This window comes from Mya arenaria, chromosome 2, assembly GCF_026914265.1.
Source record: "Mya arenaria isolate MELC-2E11 chromosome 2, ASM2691426v1".
In the NCBI taxonomy this organism is placed as follows: Eukaryota; Metazoa; Mollusca; class Bivalvia; order Myida; family Myidae; genus Mya; species Mya arenaria.
The window spans coordinates 38,910,304-38,931,725 of NC_069123.1; the positions used below are offsets into that span (position 1 = coordinate 38,910,304).

General features: G+C 36.6%; 1 protein-coding gene across 2 annotated transcripts in view; it reads left to right on the forward strand.

Moving 5' to 3' along the window:
* Positions 1-2,712: 2,712 nt before the first annotated feature.
* LOC128207750 (uncharacterized) overlaps positions 2,713-21,422 on the forward strand; it is a 61,937-nt gene continuing 43,227 nt past the window's right edge. For both annotated transcript variants that reach the window (XM_052910879.1, XM_052910886.1), the window contains exons 1-20: positions 2,713-2,995; positions 4,783-4,897; positions 6,263-6,356; positions 6,932-7,058; positions 9,160-9,430; positions 9,868-10,065; positions 11,417-11,625; positions 12,053-12,180; positions 14,689-15,034; positions 15,540-15,673; positions 16,048-16,181; positions 16,451-16,615; positions 17,547-17,803; positions 18,145-18,275; positions 18,597-18,694; positions 18,875-19,072; positions 19,927-20,138; positions 20,365-20,519; positions 20,744-20,874; positions 21,146-21,337. In XM_052910879.1, the coding sequence (XP_052766839.1) occupies positions 4,832-4,897; positions 6,263-6,356; positions 6,932-7,058; positions 9,160-9,430; positions 9,868-10,065; positions 11,417-11,625; positions 12,053-12,180; positions 14,689-15,034; positions 15,540-15,673; positions 16,048-16,181; positions 16,451-16,615; positions 17,547-17,803; positions 18,145-18,275; positions 18,597-18,694; positions 18,875-19,072; positions 19,927-20,138; positions 20,365-20,519; positions 20,744-20,874; positions 21,146-21,337 (3,246 nt within the window). In that variant the 5' untranslated portion in view covers positions 2,713-2,995; positions 4,783-4,831. The remainder of the gene's footprint in view (positions 2,996-4,782; positions 4,898-6,262; positions 6,357-6,931; positions 7,059-9,159; positions 9,431-9,867; positions 10,066-11,416; positions 11,626-12,052; positions 12,181-14,688; positions 15,035-15,539; positions 15,674-16,047; positions 16,182-16,450; positions 16,616-17,546; positions 17,804-18,144; positions 18,276-18,596; positions 18,695-18,874; positions 19,073-19,926; positions 20,139-20,364; positions 20,520-20,743; positions 20,875-21,145; positions 21,338-21,422) is intronic.

The following is a 21,422-nucleotide window of genomic DNA, read 5'->3' on the forward strand; positions in this document are numbered from 1 at the left end:
TAAATGTAATATTTTCTATTGAGTTATGTCATTGTATATAGAACATTAGTTAATTTTAAACACACTCTTTAGATATTTTCTCCTTAATGACATGTATTTGTAACCTCCTCTCGGATTGGACGTCTGCCGATGCATGTTCGCTACTTATTTGTTTATTTTAGTTTATCAAGGTCTGCCCGCGCATGTTTGCTCCAAGAGGGCTTGACCCCGCCGTGTTGTGCTTAAATGCCATAAGTGAATTCCAAACATAAAAACACTGGCAGAAACAAAATGAGAAACAAGAGATCCAGGAGCGATACCCTAGCTCTTTGCGAAGCGACCCCTTAAATTGGAACCATAACTTGCTTGGTACACGGGATGCAACATCTGCCGCTTGGTTAAACAAGTGCAAGGCAAGGGAGTTACTGAATCCATATTTAACGTCATTCGGTTTGACGGGGTCGCCATTCGGTTTGGTGGTGGTGGATCCGTGGTCTAGTGGTTACACACTTGACCGTCAATCCAGGGGTCGCATGTTCGATTCCTCGAACAAACACGATACATGTATATAACAGTAACGACGTCTTCAGCAAATGAACAAGTAGAGTTGGGAAGGTTTTTTATCGTTCGTCGTACGAAGAGATACACGGCATGTAACGCCTTTTCTGTTTACTTACGCTCAGTCACAAAGTTGGAGGGACGTCATCTATGCATTCACTCCTCAACAAACAGCTGGTGACAAGGCTGACGTAAAACACACCAAAAGCACCAACCATTAGATGGTATTGCGAACTTTGTCTCGGGTACCGTGTACTAAAATTGTACCCGGAAACCCACCAACACGTATCCCGGCCCAAGCCGGTACCCGGGTAGCCGTCCATACCTTAGGCTGTTAACAGAATGTCACTGACACTTGCATACAGTTGTTGTTAACAAAATTCTCTTTCGAAAATGTATAGTTACTGTTTTAAACCTAACTTTGAGCTTAAACACTATTTAGACATTTTAAGAAATGGCAAATACAGGAGTTAAATCACGCAGACGAGGGTGTGTGCGCATAAATATAGAATCGAAACGGGTAGATATGGACAAAACAGGATTAACAAGTATTAGCGAGTGTGTTAGACACAGGAGATAGAAGATGAATTGTATTCTTTTTGAAATGCAACCCTTAAAGTGATACAAGGAAAATACTACTTCATCAGTTATATGAGAGTAAGAGTGCACCTATAACCATGTTAACGGTGAATAGAAACAGCATATATCGTTACAAATTACATCTGAAAATAGCATTCGTTATACCTTTTTATTTGTTTTAATGTTATCAATGTAATGTTAATGCCTGTAAAGACAATTCATTCTTCTTATTGCATTCAACTTCATTGTATTATATTTCTCACTCTTGACATCAAATGTATTACATTTTAACATGTTTATATGTGTGAATATTTTGTAATATATGTTTATGATGACAAAAAACTATGTGTGGTTTAAGTCAATAAACTGTCTCGGATTTTGTTCCGTAAAGGTTTCGTGGAAATTGCGTATGCAAGTTGTTTTGTTCAACGGGACTTTTTATGTGGGCCTAAAAATACATTAGGTTAAGCGACCCTTCCCACGAAACAGGCGCCGACCCTACCGTTTTCAAGACAGTTGGTAAGAAAAATAATAATAATAAATATTGTTTTATGCGTGGGTTTTAATAGGTAGCTTAAAACCTTAAAAGCTTTATACAGAAGCTTACTTTAAAGCTGCACTCTCACAGGTTTACCATTTTTACAACTTTTTTTATTTTAGTATTGCAAAGAGCAATTTTTTGCGTATATATCTGCAAACAAATGATATAAAATTGCTGACAAAATATCAGATCGTAGATTTTCATATTTCCATTCAAAAATGAATACCGTGTAAAAAAATTTGCACAAAACATCAATTTTTGAACTTAAATATAAACATTTGTGATCTAGTTTTTTTGTCAGTCAGCAGTCTTACTTCACTTGTTTCCATGGATTTTCGCAAAAATTGGGTAGTTCCAAGACAAAAAATAAAAAAAGTTGTCAAAACGTTCAATCTGTGAGAGTGCAGCTTTAACACCATTCTTCAATGATGACAATATCCTTCTTACGAAAAGCCTAATGTAATAACATTTTAATTCAAATTGAAATTTTAAAGCTTGCCTTCCCAATCTTTTTTTGAAAAGGATCTAACCCTCACCCAAACCATCATGATCTTGAGCCTGAGCTCGCCATTTCCGCCAACTCACATCTTTGTCAGTTTTATTACGATCACATTCTCTGGCCAGTGACCGTAGCTAAATTGAAATCTTTAACAATGCAAATAATAAAGTATAATACATAATTGTATATATGCATTATGCTGCGAAAGTTTCAAAAGAAAAAAAAATACCGTTCATTTTGTATGACACTCTTTCTTAACTTTAATTTTAATTCAATAATTTTCATCCAATGTGCAGTCAAATTGTTCACTTGAGGGGACGTCAATTCTTATGGCAAAATGTTGTAAACTCGTTTATTTGTTAAGTTTTTTCATGATTACTGTGGCCTTATTTTTACTTTAAAAATCCGATACCACACCCAAGTTAAAATCTAAATGTATGAAATTCGAAATTATTTCGAAATGTACCCACATGACCATAGGTGTTTTGAAACAAGCTGTGGACTTGAACTTGAAACGCATCAATAGGCATCGTAAATACCGTTGAAATACTGTGTATTAGTTATAGTAGACACGACTTGCAAGGTTGTCTTAAAGCTAAAAACAAGGACATACCTGTATAACATTTTTCGATTTTCCGATAGAACTGGTGTTAGCATTCAATATTATTTCTCTTCTTGGATTGATAGGTTTTTAGTTGTCGAATATACTTAAGTGTGAATTCAGGAAAAGAATCTACTGAAAAGTGTTTATTTCTACAGTGTTGCAGAAAGTGATTATATTAATTAAAGATGTAGCTGGCTTTGTTTCGTTTGCATAAAGGATACTGGGTAAAATAAAGGTACGTATATATCCGAACTATAAACAAATCAGGAAGACCCAATGGACCTACACGTAAACATGTATTACTAAAGAAGAACCAACATTATAACTGTAACAATTGATATAGCTGAGAACCATTACTTCAAAACTACAAACGAATCCTTATTACACGTTGGGTATGTTCAATGTTGATTTCTTCTGGAAAGAAACTACAGGGTAACGTTTGTCATACATTCTTATGTGTTGGTTGGTAATAATGGACTGACCAAAGGATGACCTAGCCTAGCTATCTTCCTTGTATCTGATAAACAGTTAAGCATGCAGTGTTTGGGGCTACCATTGTAATTGCTTCCCACTGGCAATACGCGCAATAGCTATCACATCTTTGTATAATGATCTGTACTGCACACATTAATGAACAGTCCAAAATCTTAACTATATAATATAGAAGCGATTGCAATTGGCATATGTGTTCTAATAACAATCTCAGTCCCAGCATTTCCTTTCTGTTATCATTTGCTAGAATCTGCTGTGTACTATTATATCGTAGGCTAGTATTTATAGTTTGATCGCTGCGTATAAACGCTAAGATCTGGATCATGCATAATAGGTGTACCGAGAAAACTTCGCTAGGGATATATCTCTCAATAAATGCAGTTTGTGATTGGAATATTATTTTGAAACGGAACTAAATGTATTCCATGTGGAATAGAATACAGACATTTATTCATTCGTAGACCACGAGGTTATCTTTATATCATTGTGATGATAAGGAAATATTTTTTCCGCAATACTAATACAGATTTGCGCTATCAGTGACTACAAATGGCAAGACTTCGTTTGTTTTATTGTACTATAACTACGTATTTATAAAATAAAATGTTGTATTAAATATTCGTAGAATAACAATATACACAAAATGCATGCAACGTTGTTATAATAAACCGTCGAGGGAGGAGGGAGAGGGAGGGGAGGGGGCAGATATTTGAATATGAACGCCAATACCCTCTTATATAAACTGGTACCCTCTAGATTTGCCTCCTTGGTTATATTTCACATGGGGGGGGGGCATATTGGCATGGGGGTTAGGGTAGTCCCGAAAGAAAATTTGAACAATTTCTGGCCCGAATGGATGCTAATTTGGGGCAAATTTTATGAAGTTTTGTCTCCTATATTGAAATATAAAGTAATCGTGGTCGATTTAAGAGGGGGGGGGGCGGTTGCATCCCCCCGGATTCGATTGCCGTGTTTCATGCCGTCAGATAGCCTCAAAACATGATTTGCTTCTGGGGATTTTTCCAGGGTTTTCAGTAAATATTCGTCATTATTACAACATTTAAGGACGTACATTGGTATAAAAACATATTTCCTCTGCAAATCTAGATTCTAGCACTATGTTTAAGTTTGATTTAACTGTGTCTTTTTGCGTTTTGCTATTTGGTCTTCTTTGAAGCTCATATACAAGATTTAAATTCTACTGCACTCCATTCATCAAATGCATTTGAAAAACATACTAGATTCTACTTTAAATCAATTAAACGGTTAATCAAGCGTGATCAGTTTCTAACAGTCTTACAATACTTGAATGAGCGCAATCACTTATTATAAGTTTCGCTTAATAATTTACGTGACAGTGATGTGAAATATAATAGTAATATATATAAATTATTTTATCGTCAGTCACTTCAAATAACTTTCTAAATGTGATTCATGACTTTTTCTAACATAAAAATTAGGGCAAAGGTTGGTCATAATTATACTCGTCAGTACCGTGCGCACGTGTAACAATCTGTTTTACATTTTCAGAAACACCGAGAACTCCGTACAGTGACTTCCACGTGACCAGACAATAACCATGGGGGTGTGGGGCCAGTTTAAGGCCCTTATCTGGAAAAACTACGTCCTCAGAAAACGACACCCGGTAATAAATAGTTTTAAAATGACCGCTTTGGAGACTCTGTTATGGCGAAATTGTACATTCTTTCAACTGAATGGATGTCCTAGTTTTCCGTCTTAATTTTTGAAAAAAAATATGATATAACATAGATTCCCGTACTCCCAGTATCGAATCTCTATACCAAATTTATTACAGAACACCGGTCTTTGCTTACTGACCGTTTATATAGACTTAATACGTTCGTGTTTGTATAAAGGTTTTATTTTTTTAGAATCTATTACATTTAAAGATGGGTTAGTTTTTGACCTCGTTCTTAAAGCTGCACTCTCATAGATTGAACGTTTTGACAACTTTTTATTTTTTTTGTTTTGGAAAAAGCATTTTTTGCGTAAATATCTGCACACCAATGATAAAAGATTGCTGGCAAAAGATCAGATCGCAGATAGTCATATTTCCGTTCGAAAATTAATGTTTTATGGCTTAAGAAAAGTGCATAAAACATCAACTTTTGAACTTAAATATAAAAATCTGCGATCTAATGTTTTGTCACCAATCGTATATAACTGGTTTTCATGCATTTTCGCAAAAATTGGCTCGTTCCAAGACAAAAAATAAAAAAGGTTCAATCTGTGAGAGTGCAGCTTTAAAATGTGAATTAAACCCTAAAGCACAATTCGTCAATTATCTGAATGCATCAAATATATGAACCATTGTGTTTGAGTGTAAATTGGTTCGAATTTGCAGTTTGTACGAGGTTATAAGGTTATTGCGATGTACAATAATGTGATTTTTCGATGCCCCCTTAATGTTGTTATATCATTTGAAACAAGTGTAATACTATGTATAGACAGAAAATTTGTAAAAGCTTTACCTAAAATAAAAGTACAAGCACACTTTTTAGGCAAGTTCATGTCTGACTTAAGATGAATGAAACAGCAATAATACAGACTGTAACAACTTAATCTGCAATGTACTTTTGGTGATAATATTGATTATTACTAATCAGCAAGCAATACCCTTTCATACCAACATTATAATGGGGTTATTATTAAGTCACTAACTTAAGTGTTCATTGGAGACGCTGGGGTTAAGAACTAAATGGCAGACATTAAAGCATACACGTTGGTACCGTTGCCGGAAATAAATTTACCTTTTGATAATGATAAATCTGGAAAAAAACTGTTGATTTCATGAATATCTTGACCATTCTTGTCAACCAGCCTCTTTCAATTCGAATTTTGGTCCCTGAATTGCTACAATTACCCAAACATAAGAAACTATGATACAGAGAAGTTTCCCACTGTTGTAACTTGATTCAAGGGGTTTGTTTTGTTAATGTAAGTTGATTGATGGCATGAACTAAAGCTGCTCACCATGTTTGTATTTCAGGTGTATTTAGGCCTGGAGACACTGTGGCCCGTGCTCATCTTTGTCGTGCTCGCTTTGATGCGCCTAGGGTTTCCGCCCGACCACAGAGACACATGTAAGACTACTCTCACCAAGAATGATACTAGCAACTTTTTTGTTATAATAACGTTTTCATATCTGTCTTGTTCTTATTTATATTGTATCAGAACTTATGCCTCATAACATTCTAACACTGGCGTGCGCTTCTGGTTGGTGTTATATGGGTATTTTAAGAAATTACAGGTGTGGCTACGGTACATTCATTTTGTAAATTTATTCAACTTTTTAACAAATATATTTCAATAGTCTGTCCGAATGAATGAGTTCAAGACATTTGCTGATGTTCCACCAGTAAGTTTGAATAGTTTCCATTGTCGGGGCAAATGCAATATTTTTCCTGCTACTCAGTAAAATATTCGATGGAACTAATTATGTATTCCATAATTGCATATATATTATAATGAATATATTCCATAATTTCTTGATATAATTTCATATAAAATGATGATTTTCACGTTTTCGTCGCCATTGTATGACCGATGTGATTTTAACGTTTTCGTCGCCATTGTATGACCGATGTGATTTTAACGTTTTCGTCGCCATTGTATGATCGACTATTTTATTTCCAATCCGTGTCGCGCTCTATTCCAGGCCAGTTCCAGTCTCGCTCCCTGCCAAGCGCAGGGATGGTTCCATTCCTTCAGGACTCCATATGCCTCCTTGAAAACAACTGCTCCAACCAGGACTGGCGGGATCAGCGGGACACCGCACAAGCAAGGTCAGGAACTATGCCTCTCATTTTGAATATTACTATTGAAATATTCATTTTGTTCCAATGATAATTGAAAAAAAATATTGTCGCAAATGTTGATAACATAGAGGGGAGAAATATAAATATTATCAGTCCCAGGTGTTTCTAGCAATACAATATCATTGCCAACTTTGGAGCTTATCAGGGTAACGACGGTCTCTATCGATTTCTCCTCTCAGTGCAATAGTAGCGTTAAGATCCGCTAGTTTAGCACTTATTTATCTACTGGACGCAGTGTAAGATTACGGCAGATAGGAAATACAGAATTTATGAGGGTCATAAAGTTGACCCGTCCTTTTATTTTAAATTGCGATAGAAAATTTCAGTTTTGGGGATTTTAGATTTAGCCATTATTAGGTGGGGTTGTTCTATAGGGGAAACGTTAGTTGATTAAGTACTGAAATATCAAATAATCTCTGATAAACTTACTTCTTTTACATATTTTATTCCGTGTCTTTTTGTTGAAGTCTTTAATTGATCGTTTATCAAGACATTAAATTGGGGCCATTTCCACACCTTTATTTTTACAGGTTTGGTAAATTTTCTAACAGTGTAACACAAAATTGGGTGTGAAATATCGGAAAGGAACAGATAAAATAAAATTTTAACTGCAGTTGCTATCATTTAGTACCAGTCTTTAACGATACAAATTAAAATGTCATATATGTTGTATTGACAATAAGTAAATTGTTTATTATTGTGACATGTGCAATTCAAACAAAGTAGTAATAACATATATACAAACATTTGCACCCGATCCATTATTTCGAAAAGTGCATTGGAAAGAGAAAAAAGTTCTGCATCCTAATCCGTCTTACACTAAATGCCACCAGGTACTACACTAAGGACCGTTGTCTATAATAACTTTAAATAGCAAAACAATTTTTAGCTCCTTCTTATTTCAATGTACTTTTAATGACCAACAAAACCCTTAAAAAGGACCAAAATGTAAAAATCATACAATTATTACAAAACCATCATCTTAAAGGGTAAGAATTATTCTAACATATATGTAGGAAGTAAGTTGATCTGTTGAAAGACTAAGTCGTGAGAACTGTTTAACCATATTTTCCCTATATAAATCTATACGCACTTTCGCTTCAGCGGATTTCTCCAAAGTTGGCAATGATTTCGCCGAGTGAGCACCAAAAAGGGTGTTTCATTGTAGCTTCGAGCGAAATATTGACTTTTCCTTATTTCACGAGATGGGCTATTGTATATAAACGCAATTCTTTAAAAAAAATAAAGTACTCTTAAATTTTGGTCGCGAAAATTCGTGGCTGTGATAATAGTATTAGTAGAGTGACACTGAATCATCCGAGATTATATGTGAGTTATGCCCCCTTTTCGCAAAAATGCCAATTTTACAGAAGTAAAATTGATAATTGAATTTCTTCAAGATGCCTGAAATGTCTCAGAATATCTTGACTTGAGTTTCTGGAATTTGATAACAATTCCTTGGGTATTCCAAGTGTCCAATTTTGTGGAAAATGCACATTGTTAATGAATCACATCTTGATAATCATAACAAGAAAATGCACAATAATGCGCGTTGAGGGAATTTTTTAACATTTGGAAATTTATTATGTTCCCTTAACGTTAAATCGCCGAAACTAAATCGTCAAAGACTCTGAAGCGGCTGTTTATATGGACTAATTTTCCTGCATGCTATTGAACATGTACACTGGGACCAATAAAAAAAAATGTAATCCTACTTCCAGATCATGTACAGTATTGTTAATACTAGTTTCATCTGTTTGTACAAGCTGGCATGTAATGAGCCTTATATATCATTGTTTACTTTCCTATCAGTAGTTTATAAAATCACTAAAATATGTTGTAGTATTAAGTATGTTCAAAGTCAGAGTAAAATATAATTTTATTCATTAATTTGATAAAAAAGGTACTGTAATTGTACTGTTAAAAGCGATCATACAATATATTTTTATAAGATTGTTTATCAATTGTTTACCAGATGCTCATTCTTGCCCTTTCTTTGTAATGAAATAACTAAACACCAAATTTGTAAATGTTTTCATCCATTCAAGTAAACTACTTTTTTCTTCAGTTTTCGAGCCCTTGTCCAGGGGGTCACACCGATATTGGAGAGAGATTCTACAGTGGAAGCCTTTCGAGCATTACCCAAGTTGAATGAAATTCTGAAAGCAGTGAAAAACTTTGCAAATAAAACAGACTTAGAGGAGTTGGATAAGAAATTAAAACTGAAAAATATGTTCAAAGATCCAAGTAAAGTTGTTGACATTATTGCAGTGAAATACAACATAATGTCAGTTCGTATGACTGAATATGTCTTGGAATCTACTCTTAACCCAGTTTCAGTAAGTATGCTTTAAATTTACGTTCATAAAGTAGTTTTAAGTACAATATAATATTGAACAATAAAAAAAGACATCTTACAAGTTACTTTGTAGTGACTTTGATTTGATTTACTATTTGGTCACTCTTGTCACCATATTATTAGGGTCCCTATTTTTTGTGGATGCTCAATAGCAATTGAAATTATGACTTTTTTTGTTTATGTCATCTACTAATTATAAATACTGTTACCATGATATCATACAGTTCAAATCAATGTGCAGTGTATTTGTCTAAGTTAATACTTTTAAAATAGTTTGAATTTGTTATTAGATATTTTTTCTACAGTTGCCGCACACTACTGTTAAAGTTATACCTTTATATGTCAAATGACTGTATCAGTTCTAAAGATTTCATTTTCAACCAATGCCATCATGAAACTTATCTTTATTTACTGCAGGTTCTTGACAAAATTGGCAACCTAGATTTCAAGGACACAGTGTGTGATCCTACCAAGCTGACCAAGTATCTGATTGTGTACCCCAAGGTGAACAAGTACACATTATCCACTCAGCTGTGCAAAATTGATGACAGTCTAATCTCCAACATCACTAATGAACTCCTTGGGCAGCTCGATATTGGAAACCTCATTAGGCTGGTAGGTTCAAAACAAGGTTACCATAGTTTTTTAACACATAAAATTATTAAAAATACATCACTTAAAACAGCTTCATGGCCAAATATTAGTAAAACAGGATGAATGAATACAAAAAATACATGGTTCACAGCTAGACCCAATAAGATATGTGGGTCAGATATATGGGCACAGAGAAATTGTTGTTATAAATTGCCCCCTCTTGAGGAGTGTTCTCCTGACATAAAGACCAAAAAAAAGCATGTGCTTGTTTGAACTGTATGTTAATCTTTAAGCTCTTCGGTAAATCTGGAAACCGACCTATATACAGGTCCAAGGTCTTGTTACTCTTGTAAGATTTATGAATGACTAAATATTCTTTCAATACAGTAAAACTGCGATCGCTCCAGGTCGCCGGGGACCGAGCTTAAACCTCAAGGGAACCGATGTTTCGAACGACCCGATTTTTAATTCTCCAGTCTGTTATGAAATATATTTCAGTGTATTTCAAGTATAAAGTATTCTGTTTACTAAGACACCAATTATGTGTGGCGTTGTTGAATCGCTCATATGTTCAAAGGCTGTCGTTTACTATATGTATATACTAAATATAAAATGTAAAAGAAATATCAATAAATCGATTTTTTTTTACAAAATGGCCATATTGCAAAGCAAAGTGACAAAAAGGGATTCTTTTCAGAGATTCCGATATTGGATCGTCTTTAATCATATTTTTATTTCTCATTTACATTTTTCACAATTAACTTCTCGTCATTAACTTCTCATAATTATCTTTTAAAATGCCCATATCAACAAATATTGGCCATGCGTTAACAGTTTTAAACGGTTTCTCACACCTTATCAATTGCCTTTCAACTGTCATTTCAAATTTTACAACATGCGAAAATTTTAATACCTAGCAATTGTTTGTTTATTTTGGAACACGCGATCGGGAAAAAGTGTGAAATTATGACCTCGAGGGATCCATAAGGTTTTGTGCATGATTTTTGTACTTGGGACCGAGAATTTTGACATTACTCCTTGACATAATTAGGTTTCGATGTAGCGTAGGTATATTTTATATGTAAATAGAACGTAAAAAGTTCGGGACCAAGCTCCGACCTCGAGGGAACGCCTGTTCTCGAACAACCGCTTGTTCGAACGACTGCAGTTTTACTGTATATGTTTTTTTTAATTTGACAAGGATTTGTAAAACAAGTTTTTTATATGTTGTTATTCTAATAAATTGAATTATGTTAGTGCTTTATTTGTTCACACTTGTGTGTACTTTTTTAAACTATTAACTGCGGGTACATAAACCATGCTGTTTATACAATCAGCATCTGATATAACTCCCTATTGTACCAATTTCCAGGGACAAGACCTAATGGAGGTATCGGGAATGGTTGACTATTCACAGCTGATTGGTGATGTGGCTGCCCTGGTGGAAAGATACATGGACGAAGGCAGCCTCTTTTCTGTGCTGTCTGACATTCCTGATCTGACCGCCATTCCCGGGGCCATGCGAGTCCTGGCGGATATACTGCCCTCCTTGATGGACCTCACCTCAGTCAACTTTGAAAAGTAGGTTTAATCTAATCTATCCAGGACATTTATTTCAGTGTGGCGGGACAGTGCCTGTGTCCATAACAGGGGGAATTTTCACATTGTTCCCTTTTAAGAGGAAATTTGAAAGCATACAACATTAAACATATATACATAACATTTATTTAAAGAAATCAATTTTGAAACAATCTTTGTAAGCAGATCATGTTTAGACCCATGATGATTAAAGTATAATTGAATCAATATGTTTTCGTTTAAGTAGAATGTTTTTCAGAATGGGACCAAATTTGGCCAAAACTAGTCATCAAAACTCCTTACAAATGTCTGATTTGCATCTAACTGAATTAAAAAGATTTTGTATGATATTAAATTGCTTGATTTGCATTTACGTGCATTATGGTATATGTTTTAATGACATTTATATGAGTGTGAGTTTGTGTTTAAGTTTCCAGCAGCTGTACCAGATGTTGTATGAAGTGATTCAACCATTGATGGGACAGTTGGGGGACGCGAGCCTTACCACTGACATTGACAAAATGCTCAAAGGGGTCGGAGACATTCTCAAAAAGATAGGTACTGCACTATGGTTGTACACTTAGGGCAACTAGGTTCTACACTTGGGACCACTAGGTACTGCACTGAGGTATTATACTTAGGGTCACTAAGTACTACACTAAGGGCCACTAGGTATGACTCCAAGGGCCACCAGGTACTACACTTAGGGCCATTTGGTACTACACCAAGGGTCACTAGGTCCTACACTAAGGGCCACTAGGTCCTACACTAAGGACCACTAGGTCCTACACTAAGGGTCACTAGGAACTACACTAAGGGCCACAAGGTACTACACTTAGGGCCACCAGGTACTACTCTAAGGGCCACCTGGTACTACACTAAGGACCACCAGGTACTACACTTAGGGACATTTGGTACTACACCTAGGGTCACCAGGTACTAAACTAAGGGCCACAAGGAACAACACTTAGGACCACTAGGTACTTCACTTAGGGCAACCAGGTCCTACACTTAGGGCCATTTGGTACTACACTTAGGGCCACAAGGTACTACACTTAGGTCAACAATGTACTCCACTTAGGACCACTAGGTACTACACTAAGGACCACTAGGTACTTCACTTAGGGCAACCAGGTCCTACACTAATTGCCACCAGGTACTACACTAAGGACCACTAGGTACTACACTAAGGACCACTAGGTACTTCACTAAGGGCAACCAGGTTCTACACTAAATGCCACCAGGTGCTACACTAAGGCCCACCAGGTACTACACTTAGGGCCATTTGGTACTACACCTAGGGTCACCAGGTACTACACTAAGGGCCACAAGGAACTACACTAAGGACCACTAGGTACTTCACTTAGGGCAACCAGGTCCTACACTAAATGCCACTAGGTACTAAACTTAGGGCCACCAGGTACTACACTTAGGGCCATTTGGTACTACACCTAGGCCCACAAGGTACTACACTTAGGTCAACAATGTATCCCACTTAGGACCACTAGGCACTACACTTAGGGACACCAGGTACTACACTAAGGACCACAAGGTACTACACTAAGGGCCACCAGGTACTACGCTTAGGACAACCATGTCCTACACTAAGGGCCACCAGGTACTACACTAAAGCCCACTAGGTACTACACTAAGGCCCACAAGGAACTACACTAAGGGCCACCAGGTACTACAATTAGAGACACCAGGTACTGCACTAAGGACCACTAGATACTACACCTAGATCCACAAGGTACTACACTTAGGTCAACAATGTACTCCACTTAGGATCACTAGGCACTACACTTAGGGACACTAGGTACTACACTAAGGACCACTAGGTACTACACATAGGGCCACCAGGTACTACACTACGGACAACCAGTTCCTACACTAAGGGCCACCAGGTACTACACTAAGGCCCACTAGGTACTACACTAAGGGCCACCAGATACTACACTTAGGGACACCAGGTACTACACTCAAGACCACTAGGTACTACACTTAGGGCCACCAGGTACTACACTAAGGACCACTAGGTACTACACTAAGGACCACTAAGTATTACTCTAAGGGCCACCAGGTACTACACTTAGGGTCACCAGGTACTACACTTAGGGCCACCAGGTTCTACACTAAGGGTCACCAGGTACTACACTTAGGGCCACCAGGTTCTACACTAAGGGCCACCAGGTACTACACTTAGGGACACCAGGTACTACACTCAAGACCACTTGGTACTACACTTAGGGCCACCAGGTACTACACTTAGGGCCACCAGCTCCTACACTAAGGGCCACCAGGTTCTACACTAAGGACCACCAGGTACTACACTAAGGACCACTAGGTATTACTCTAAGGGCCACCAGGTACTACACTAAGGGCCACCAGGTACTACACTAAGGGCCACCAGGTACTACACTAAGGACCACTAGGTACTACACTAAGGACCACTAGGTATTACTCTAAGGGCCACCAGGCACTACACTTAGGGTCACCAGGTACTACACTTAGGGCCACCAGGTTCTACACTAAGGGCCACCAGGTACTACACTTAGGGCCACCAGGTTCTACACTTAGGGCCACTTGGCATTACACTTGGGGCGACTTGTCACTACACTAAGGGTAATTTTAGGACCACCAGGTACTACACTTAGGACCACCAGGTACTACACTTAGGACCACCAGGTACTACACTCAAGACCACCATGTACTACACTTAGGTCTCTAGGGGTTCTAGGTACTACTCATTGGGCCATTTTTTTGGGTTCAAAATCCCTTAACTGACTGGACTGACTATAGGGAAATATTGACTGAATATGGAAATATTTGGTTAATAGTTAATAATACTACATGTATTTGAATGGCATAATTTTATCATTTTTAGAAACATTTTTTTTGTATGTTGCAAAAGCTGTACTTTGCTTATCACAGAATTTGCAACCCCCTTCATCTTTTCATACATTTAAACATGAAACCCTTCATGTAGTCTCTTGAGAAGAATTATATTCTAATTCAATATATGCTCAATGAGTCACAATGATGTAAGGTTATGATCTGTTATTTCAGAATCCTCTGGTGAAAATATATTTGAAGTTCTACCTGAGATGTTGCCTGGGTTACTGGACCAGAGCGAGTTGCTAAAAAACATCTCAGAGATGGTTGACTTTGAGTTGGCCGGAAACCTTGTAAGCCCTGAGCTGATACGACTCATAGAGATCATGATTGGAAACCTGACGGAGGGGGACCCAGGGAAAATCTTTTACACACTTGGAGATCACGTGCCTGAGATTATGAAGAAGTCAGGACTGGAGAAATGGTTGATGGACATGTTGCAGATTACCGAGATACCATATGATGATCTGTTTGGCGCTTATGACAATGCCGTGGGAAGTGCTAGTGGAACAAATGAAATGTAAACACAGATATTTGGTTTCTTTCTTTAGAATGCGTAATTTTGTTTTCATAGTGTAATATTGCACTTACTTAATTGCAAAGAGCTAAAAGGCAATCTAATGCCATTCTTTTGAAGTAAGTTTCAACAATAAATTGTAAATGGTAGCAATGGTTATATGTCAAAACTCTCTTTTATTTTATTGACCTTTGGTGGCATGACTGAACATAAGGATCGCAATCATGTTCATTGGTAAAAACTACAAAAAAGAAAAGAAAAAAGATTAAATCTTTCTCATAAAGCAGTATCAGCAATTTCTTTTTCAACCATTGAAAATGCTAAAATGGGCGACATAACCTTTTCATAATTTACCAATCGGAGGGACCTGGGGATGGTTTTGCTCCAAGGATTTTTTTTATCAAAATGTCCCCTGGATGTGTCTTTTTAGGTCTCTATCAACTGTAATGTTTGTAATGCAAACATAGAGAATATGTAATATATCCTATCTACTCCACTCTCCCTCTAGGGATCTGGATGCCTCACTTGACAGCCTGGAAGAGTCTATGCGACAGATAATGGGGAATGACTCAACCAACATGGTTATAGCCCTTTCCAACACCGTCATGGACTTGGTAGACCAGAATAATGTGTTCTATAAAGGTATTGATTGAGTGAACTTGTTATAAGTCTAGTTAAGTGTGTAACATGCCATGCTTTTGTTTTGGTTTTTATTGTTACTTGGCAACATTCAATAATATTATGTCTCATTTTCATGCACTTGAAATCATGTATCTTAATGAAATTGAGAATAATTCTTTTCATCACTGTTATGTATATAGTTACCATTATTATTATAATATACTTCTATTTTTAGACCACAGTGTAAACTAATGCTAAAAAATAACTCTTAAGAAATAACTTGTTTACACTCTCACATTTTTAGTGTAGATATTTGATAAGTAAGCAACTTAACTAACAATTGCTGACAATTTCCGTGTACTTAATTAGTAATCTGTATGTTTGTTAATTTGCAGACCTGCGTTCAGAACTGCAGTACACGGTTATCAACACACCCGAGGTGAATGTGGCGCTGGACAGCCTGATAGAGTTTGGACCAGAAACAGCAACTGATATAGTCACCAGCATCACTAACATGGAAAATGTTTATGTATGTTTATAGTAAATAATTAAAGTCCGAATTTATAGCCAAATTATTCATTAAACATGTCTGTTTTAATGACATAATGACATAAATGAGAGCAACTTTATTGTATTGCATTTAATATTTTCTTATTCTTTATAACTTAGATTAGTTATTCAAAGAATGCAATAATGTTGACTGCCAGGTTCCATTCAAACCAGCTTAGCAAATGTACAAGATATGGTCACATTTCAACTACATAATGATTTAATCACCCATATTCATTTGTTCAACAGAATGTGATGACTGGGGCCTCCACCATGCAGGAAGTGTGTGTTTCGGTGCTTGAAGGGGTCACATACACTGGCAGCCCCCAAACAGGGGCCGTATGTAGTCCTGGAGCAACAGGGGCCATAGAGACTGTCCTCACAGGTGGACTCATGCAGGAACAAGAATCCAAGGTCAGTTATTGGATGGTTTAAAATGTTAAGTAAGTGAAAGGGGTCATTAGCCCAACAGTCACATGAGCCACAGGGTCATTCAGACTGTCCTCACAGATGGATGTATGCAAGAGAAGGAATCCAAGGTCAGTGCTCAGCTAAGAAATGTTTCTTTAACGAAAGGGTTCATGTACCAGGACAGACACAATTTCTTCAGTGGGGATACATCTGATACTTAGGCTACAGGCGGCTGTTTGACTGTTTGGCTGTCCTCAAAGATGGTCAAATGGTACAGCAGGATCCATGGTCAGGAATTGGATGGTTAAAGATGTTTCATCTAAGAGGTAAGAAGGATAAAGAGAAAAAACATACTGTATTCTGTACACTTAGATGTAGTAAAAAAATAAATCATGTTTTATATGTCTGAAATGTAGTGAGTCACAAAAAGCATGACCCACATTCACAAAATTCTTTTGTCTGAGTTTGGGACTTAGTGTTGGTTTAGCAAATGTTTGAATTTTATGAAATATATGTAAAAATCTTGGAATGTGTTTTTCATAGCATATTTAGCTATTTCCACCATAATTGCTCTTGTCAATGGAATTTTACAATGGCATTATGATTTTAAATTTGAATCCTGGCCCCAATTCCTCCAACTCCAAGTCCCTCTTAACAGGATCATGCTTAGCAAACTAGTTTTGTTTTGATATAAATAGTGTAATTTTCTCTTTTAAAAGGGGTTTGAGTCCTTTAAAAAAAAATGAGAGCAACAAGATAAACTACTTTTTGTTTTATAAAACATAATTAAGTAAGTTATTTTGCTAAATGAAATATGATACTTAAGTGAGTTACGCTTAAGAACTTTTGTGAATTTGGGACCTGAGTCTCAAATTTGGACTCAAGACTAGAGTGAATATGTGTCCAGTTCAACTAGAATTTATTCTCTTTCCAGATGGTGGCTCTAATGAACCAGATGGACACCATAATGTCTGGGGATATTCCCATGCAGTATGAGAACAGTACCATGAAGTCGATGTATGCGCGCGCCTCGTCCATGGTGGAAGACATGATCACTCCCCTTACCAACAACCTTGATGGGTGGTATACGCTGTTCCAGAATAGCCCCAACATGTTGATCGCTATTCAGGACAATTCCGTCTGGACAAATGCATGGATTGACATGGAAACGGAGTTCACTTACAATGAAAGGTGCCTGTTGTTTGTGAAAACAATTGATTTTAGTATGAATAGGCAAAAACAATGTATATTATATTCTGGAAACGAAGCATGTATTTGGTAATTTTTGAAGAATGTTATTTTCAAACACAATCTCTTTGATATTTGATTTTATGACTCTAAGTTTTGACATGCTTTTGGAATATTTTATACTTTTGAAAACATCCCCAGTACAAATTCTGGGAAGTTGATATATGATAATAAGTTTCTTTCAAATTAAAGTTTGTTTGTTAATATTAAAACAAGGAAATTGATTTTTTTAATATAATTATAATTTGTGCAAATGTTTACTGAGTTGAATTGATTTTCATTAGGATAATGTTGAGCGTACAGATGGCCCTCAAGTCAATGGAGGCAAGCTCGATGTGGGGGTATGTGACACCTGGCATGGACGTTGCTATGGCAACTGTCAACACACTCGTGGACAGACTTAAACATATGCAAGGTGAGGGAAATTTCCGTTTCGATTCAACAAAATTTTAATATTTCATACAAACTCTTAACACAATCTTGAGCTTTTTAACAAAGCAACAGTTTACCATGTAGTACTGGTGTAGTTTAAGGTTATTCAATATCAAAAGAGTAGAAAGAGAACATGTGTATTTAATTAACATCAAGTAAAGCACATTGGTGTTCACAGGCCATTTTTTTTAAATGTTTGAAAACTTGCCGCCGAAAATATATTAAGTGGCAAAAAAAAACATGACAAGATTTCGTTTGCATGTTGTCATAAATTCATTGGCCCCCTTTACTTGTTCCTATACAGCTCTGGAGGCCAATGATATGACGATATCTAACATGGCTGCCTACTACCCGTATCTTCCTCAGATCCTCACCTCGGCTGTAGGAACAGATATCTCCAGGGTAACTTGCACATTTCAACAATTTTAACCGCTAGCCAAAGATCTCACAAAATTAGAGCAATCTACGGTTGTTGATATGTTTGTATTATGCCTGGCCACCTTATAATTATATTCCTTGCTTCTTTGTCAGCCTCGTGCTTGTACTAGGCTTATCCACTAAAAAATGCCAATATTATTTCAGGTATCAGAGTTGACATCATACTTAAATGACACGGGCAAACTGGTTGCTATGGTTTGCAGAGAAACAGACTGGTTTGGTATGAACCTGACTGGTTATGTGAACAGGACGGAGCTACGCGACTACTTCTGTACACTGGACATAGACGGCCTCGCGAGTGATCTGACCACAATGTTTGATATGACCGGGTTCATCAATAAGGTAAGATATTCCTTAAAGAGGCTGTACTCAGTATGATGAAATAGCAAAGAAAAAAGAGAAAATGTGGAAAACTGACATAAACTTGGTAACGTTGTGTACAATGCATTGAAACTTATCTAAAGTACCACATAGTTTACAATTAATTTATTTTTCACAGCTTTTTCGTATTTTTCCATTAAAAAAAGATTACTAGGTATGTCTATCTTGTAGAATTTGTTCCTTATGGGTGACTGGCTAGTCGATGTTATCACATGAAAGCTTAAATATTCCAACTGCAATTTTGGCGACACCGGTTCGAACCCGGTCTCCGACTCAATTTTTTCTTTTACATTTTGGTATTTTTTTACAATTATGATATCACAGAGTAAAACATTTTATTAAATAATTGTCCTGAGATTTGTTACAGAAAAAAAAAATCGGTGTCAATCTGGTGTACAGTCCCTTTAAAGTTTTGCTTTTTTTCTGAGTAGTTCTCTGAATTGTCTACGGTCGTTAGTGACTGAGCCCAGACTGTATTCTTATGTTGTATACATATTATACATGTATAGTAATGGTGATTAAAAGCTTTTTTGAATACATGAGTACGAGGCTAACACTTGGAAGATTTTGTCTCATATCAGTGATTTATTTTGTTTTGCATCAAGAGTCCTATATTGATTGTTTTTAATGATGATCAATTACTTCTATACATGTGCGTCGGCACAGTATCATGAGCATATAACTATGCCTCAGACTTTTGCTTAGAAACATGCTCATGCATGCTTGAAAATGAATCATTACTCAGATATTGAGACAGAATGCAAGCATTTGAATGCTCCTGAAGCAATCAATGGAAATTCTGGATATATTTTCAGGTGACCGAGATGCTAAATGGCACACAGACTACTGGAATTGACTGGACGCGGATAGCCACTGACATGCAGTTTCTTTACGGGACAGTCTCAGGAGGGAATAACGTGGGAGATCTATTCTGGAAACTCTTGAACATCGACATTAATATGATCACCTCGTACAGTGATGTCTTTGAAGGATTGCTTAACAACATGATGATGGACAATATGATGGAGTGAGGATGACCTTGTATTTCTAAAGTTAACACGCATAAGATTCATTTACAATCCACATGGTGCCCAAAGAGTTAATGCTTAAATATATGGTTTGACGATTTTTTAAATTCCACCATTTTACCATTGCTGACTTAAATAAAAGTTGTCTTATTTGTCTTAAAGGTTGCACCATTTTAAAATGAGCTATGTAAGTTTATTTTACATGAGAAATCATTCTTTTTCCAGAAGTATGTCAGCTGCAGGGGATGACCTTGCATCCATGTTTGAGAACATTGACACCGCCCTAAAGGAGGTGCCAATATGGAACAGGGTGAAGCACTATATTGCCACATGGACATCATTTGCTGAGTTCATGATTGAGTATTCGCATTTCATTGATGGTAGGTGGTATACTTAAAAAAACTCTTTTTTTAGAATAATTATTTTTTGACATAAATTGCCTTTTTGCAAAAAGTATTTTATAGTGATTTGGTAAAGCAAATTTAATATTTCTTTGATAATTCAGTTTGTACCCTGACACTAATTCTGATTTAAGAAGAAAAAAAAAACAGTCATGATGTAATTTTCAATTTTATTAATTTTGAATTCTATTCCCTTGTTTCAGATGGTAACTTCACCATAGGGGAGTATGCTAAGCAGATTTCTCCCACAATGGGAGGGTACCTGTCCGATGCCACGTTCACTGTTCCAGACCTTTTAAAAAACATAGAGGATAGCCTCAAAAACCCGCAACAGGTGAAATACAAATTTAATCTACAGCAGAAATGACAATGTAGTGAAACATTTTGGTTCAATTTTTGCCATTCCTTAAAAAAATTGTTACAGCCCATGATAAATAATTTTGATGTTTAAAGCTTGTACAAAAAGCACACTATAAAATGATATGCACGCCTGTCATAGAGTGTTATTTCTTTTTAAAGTAAGATAATTAGGCGGAACATTCCAAATAAAAATCAACATACTTATGTTTTGACATGTTATCTTAATGTTCGACCTACCCTTACAGATGATTGAGCGTATATTAGGAGCGGACTACAGTGGTTTGTGTGTGAAGTCAGGAAGCCTGCTGGACATTCTGGGTGTAGCCCCCACCCCCGAGTTTGTGGCCTGGGAGCAGGGCCTGTGTGCCCTCAACTGGACCCAAGTTCTACAGGAGCTGGAGGATAGCAACAGTAAAGTTTCAGCCTTCATGTCCCAGGTGTGTATACCCTGATCACTAACCCCCTGTCAGCTAGGGGGTCAGATTCTTGACTTAGAGGACCTTTCGTAAAGAAACAATAAGA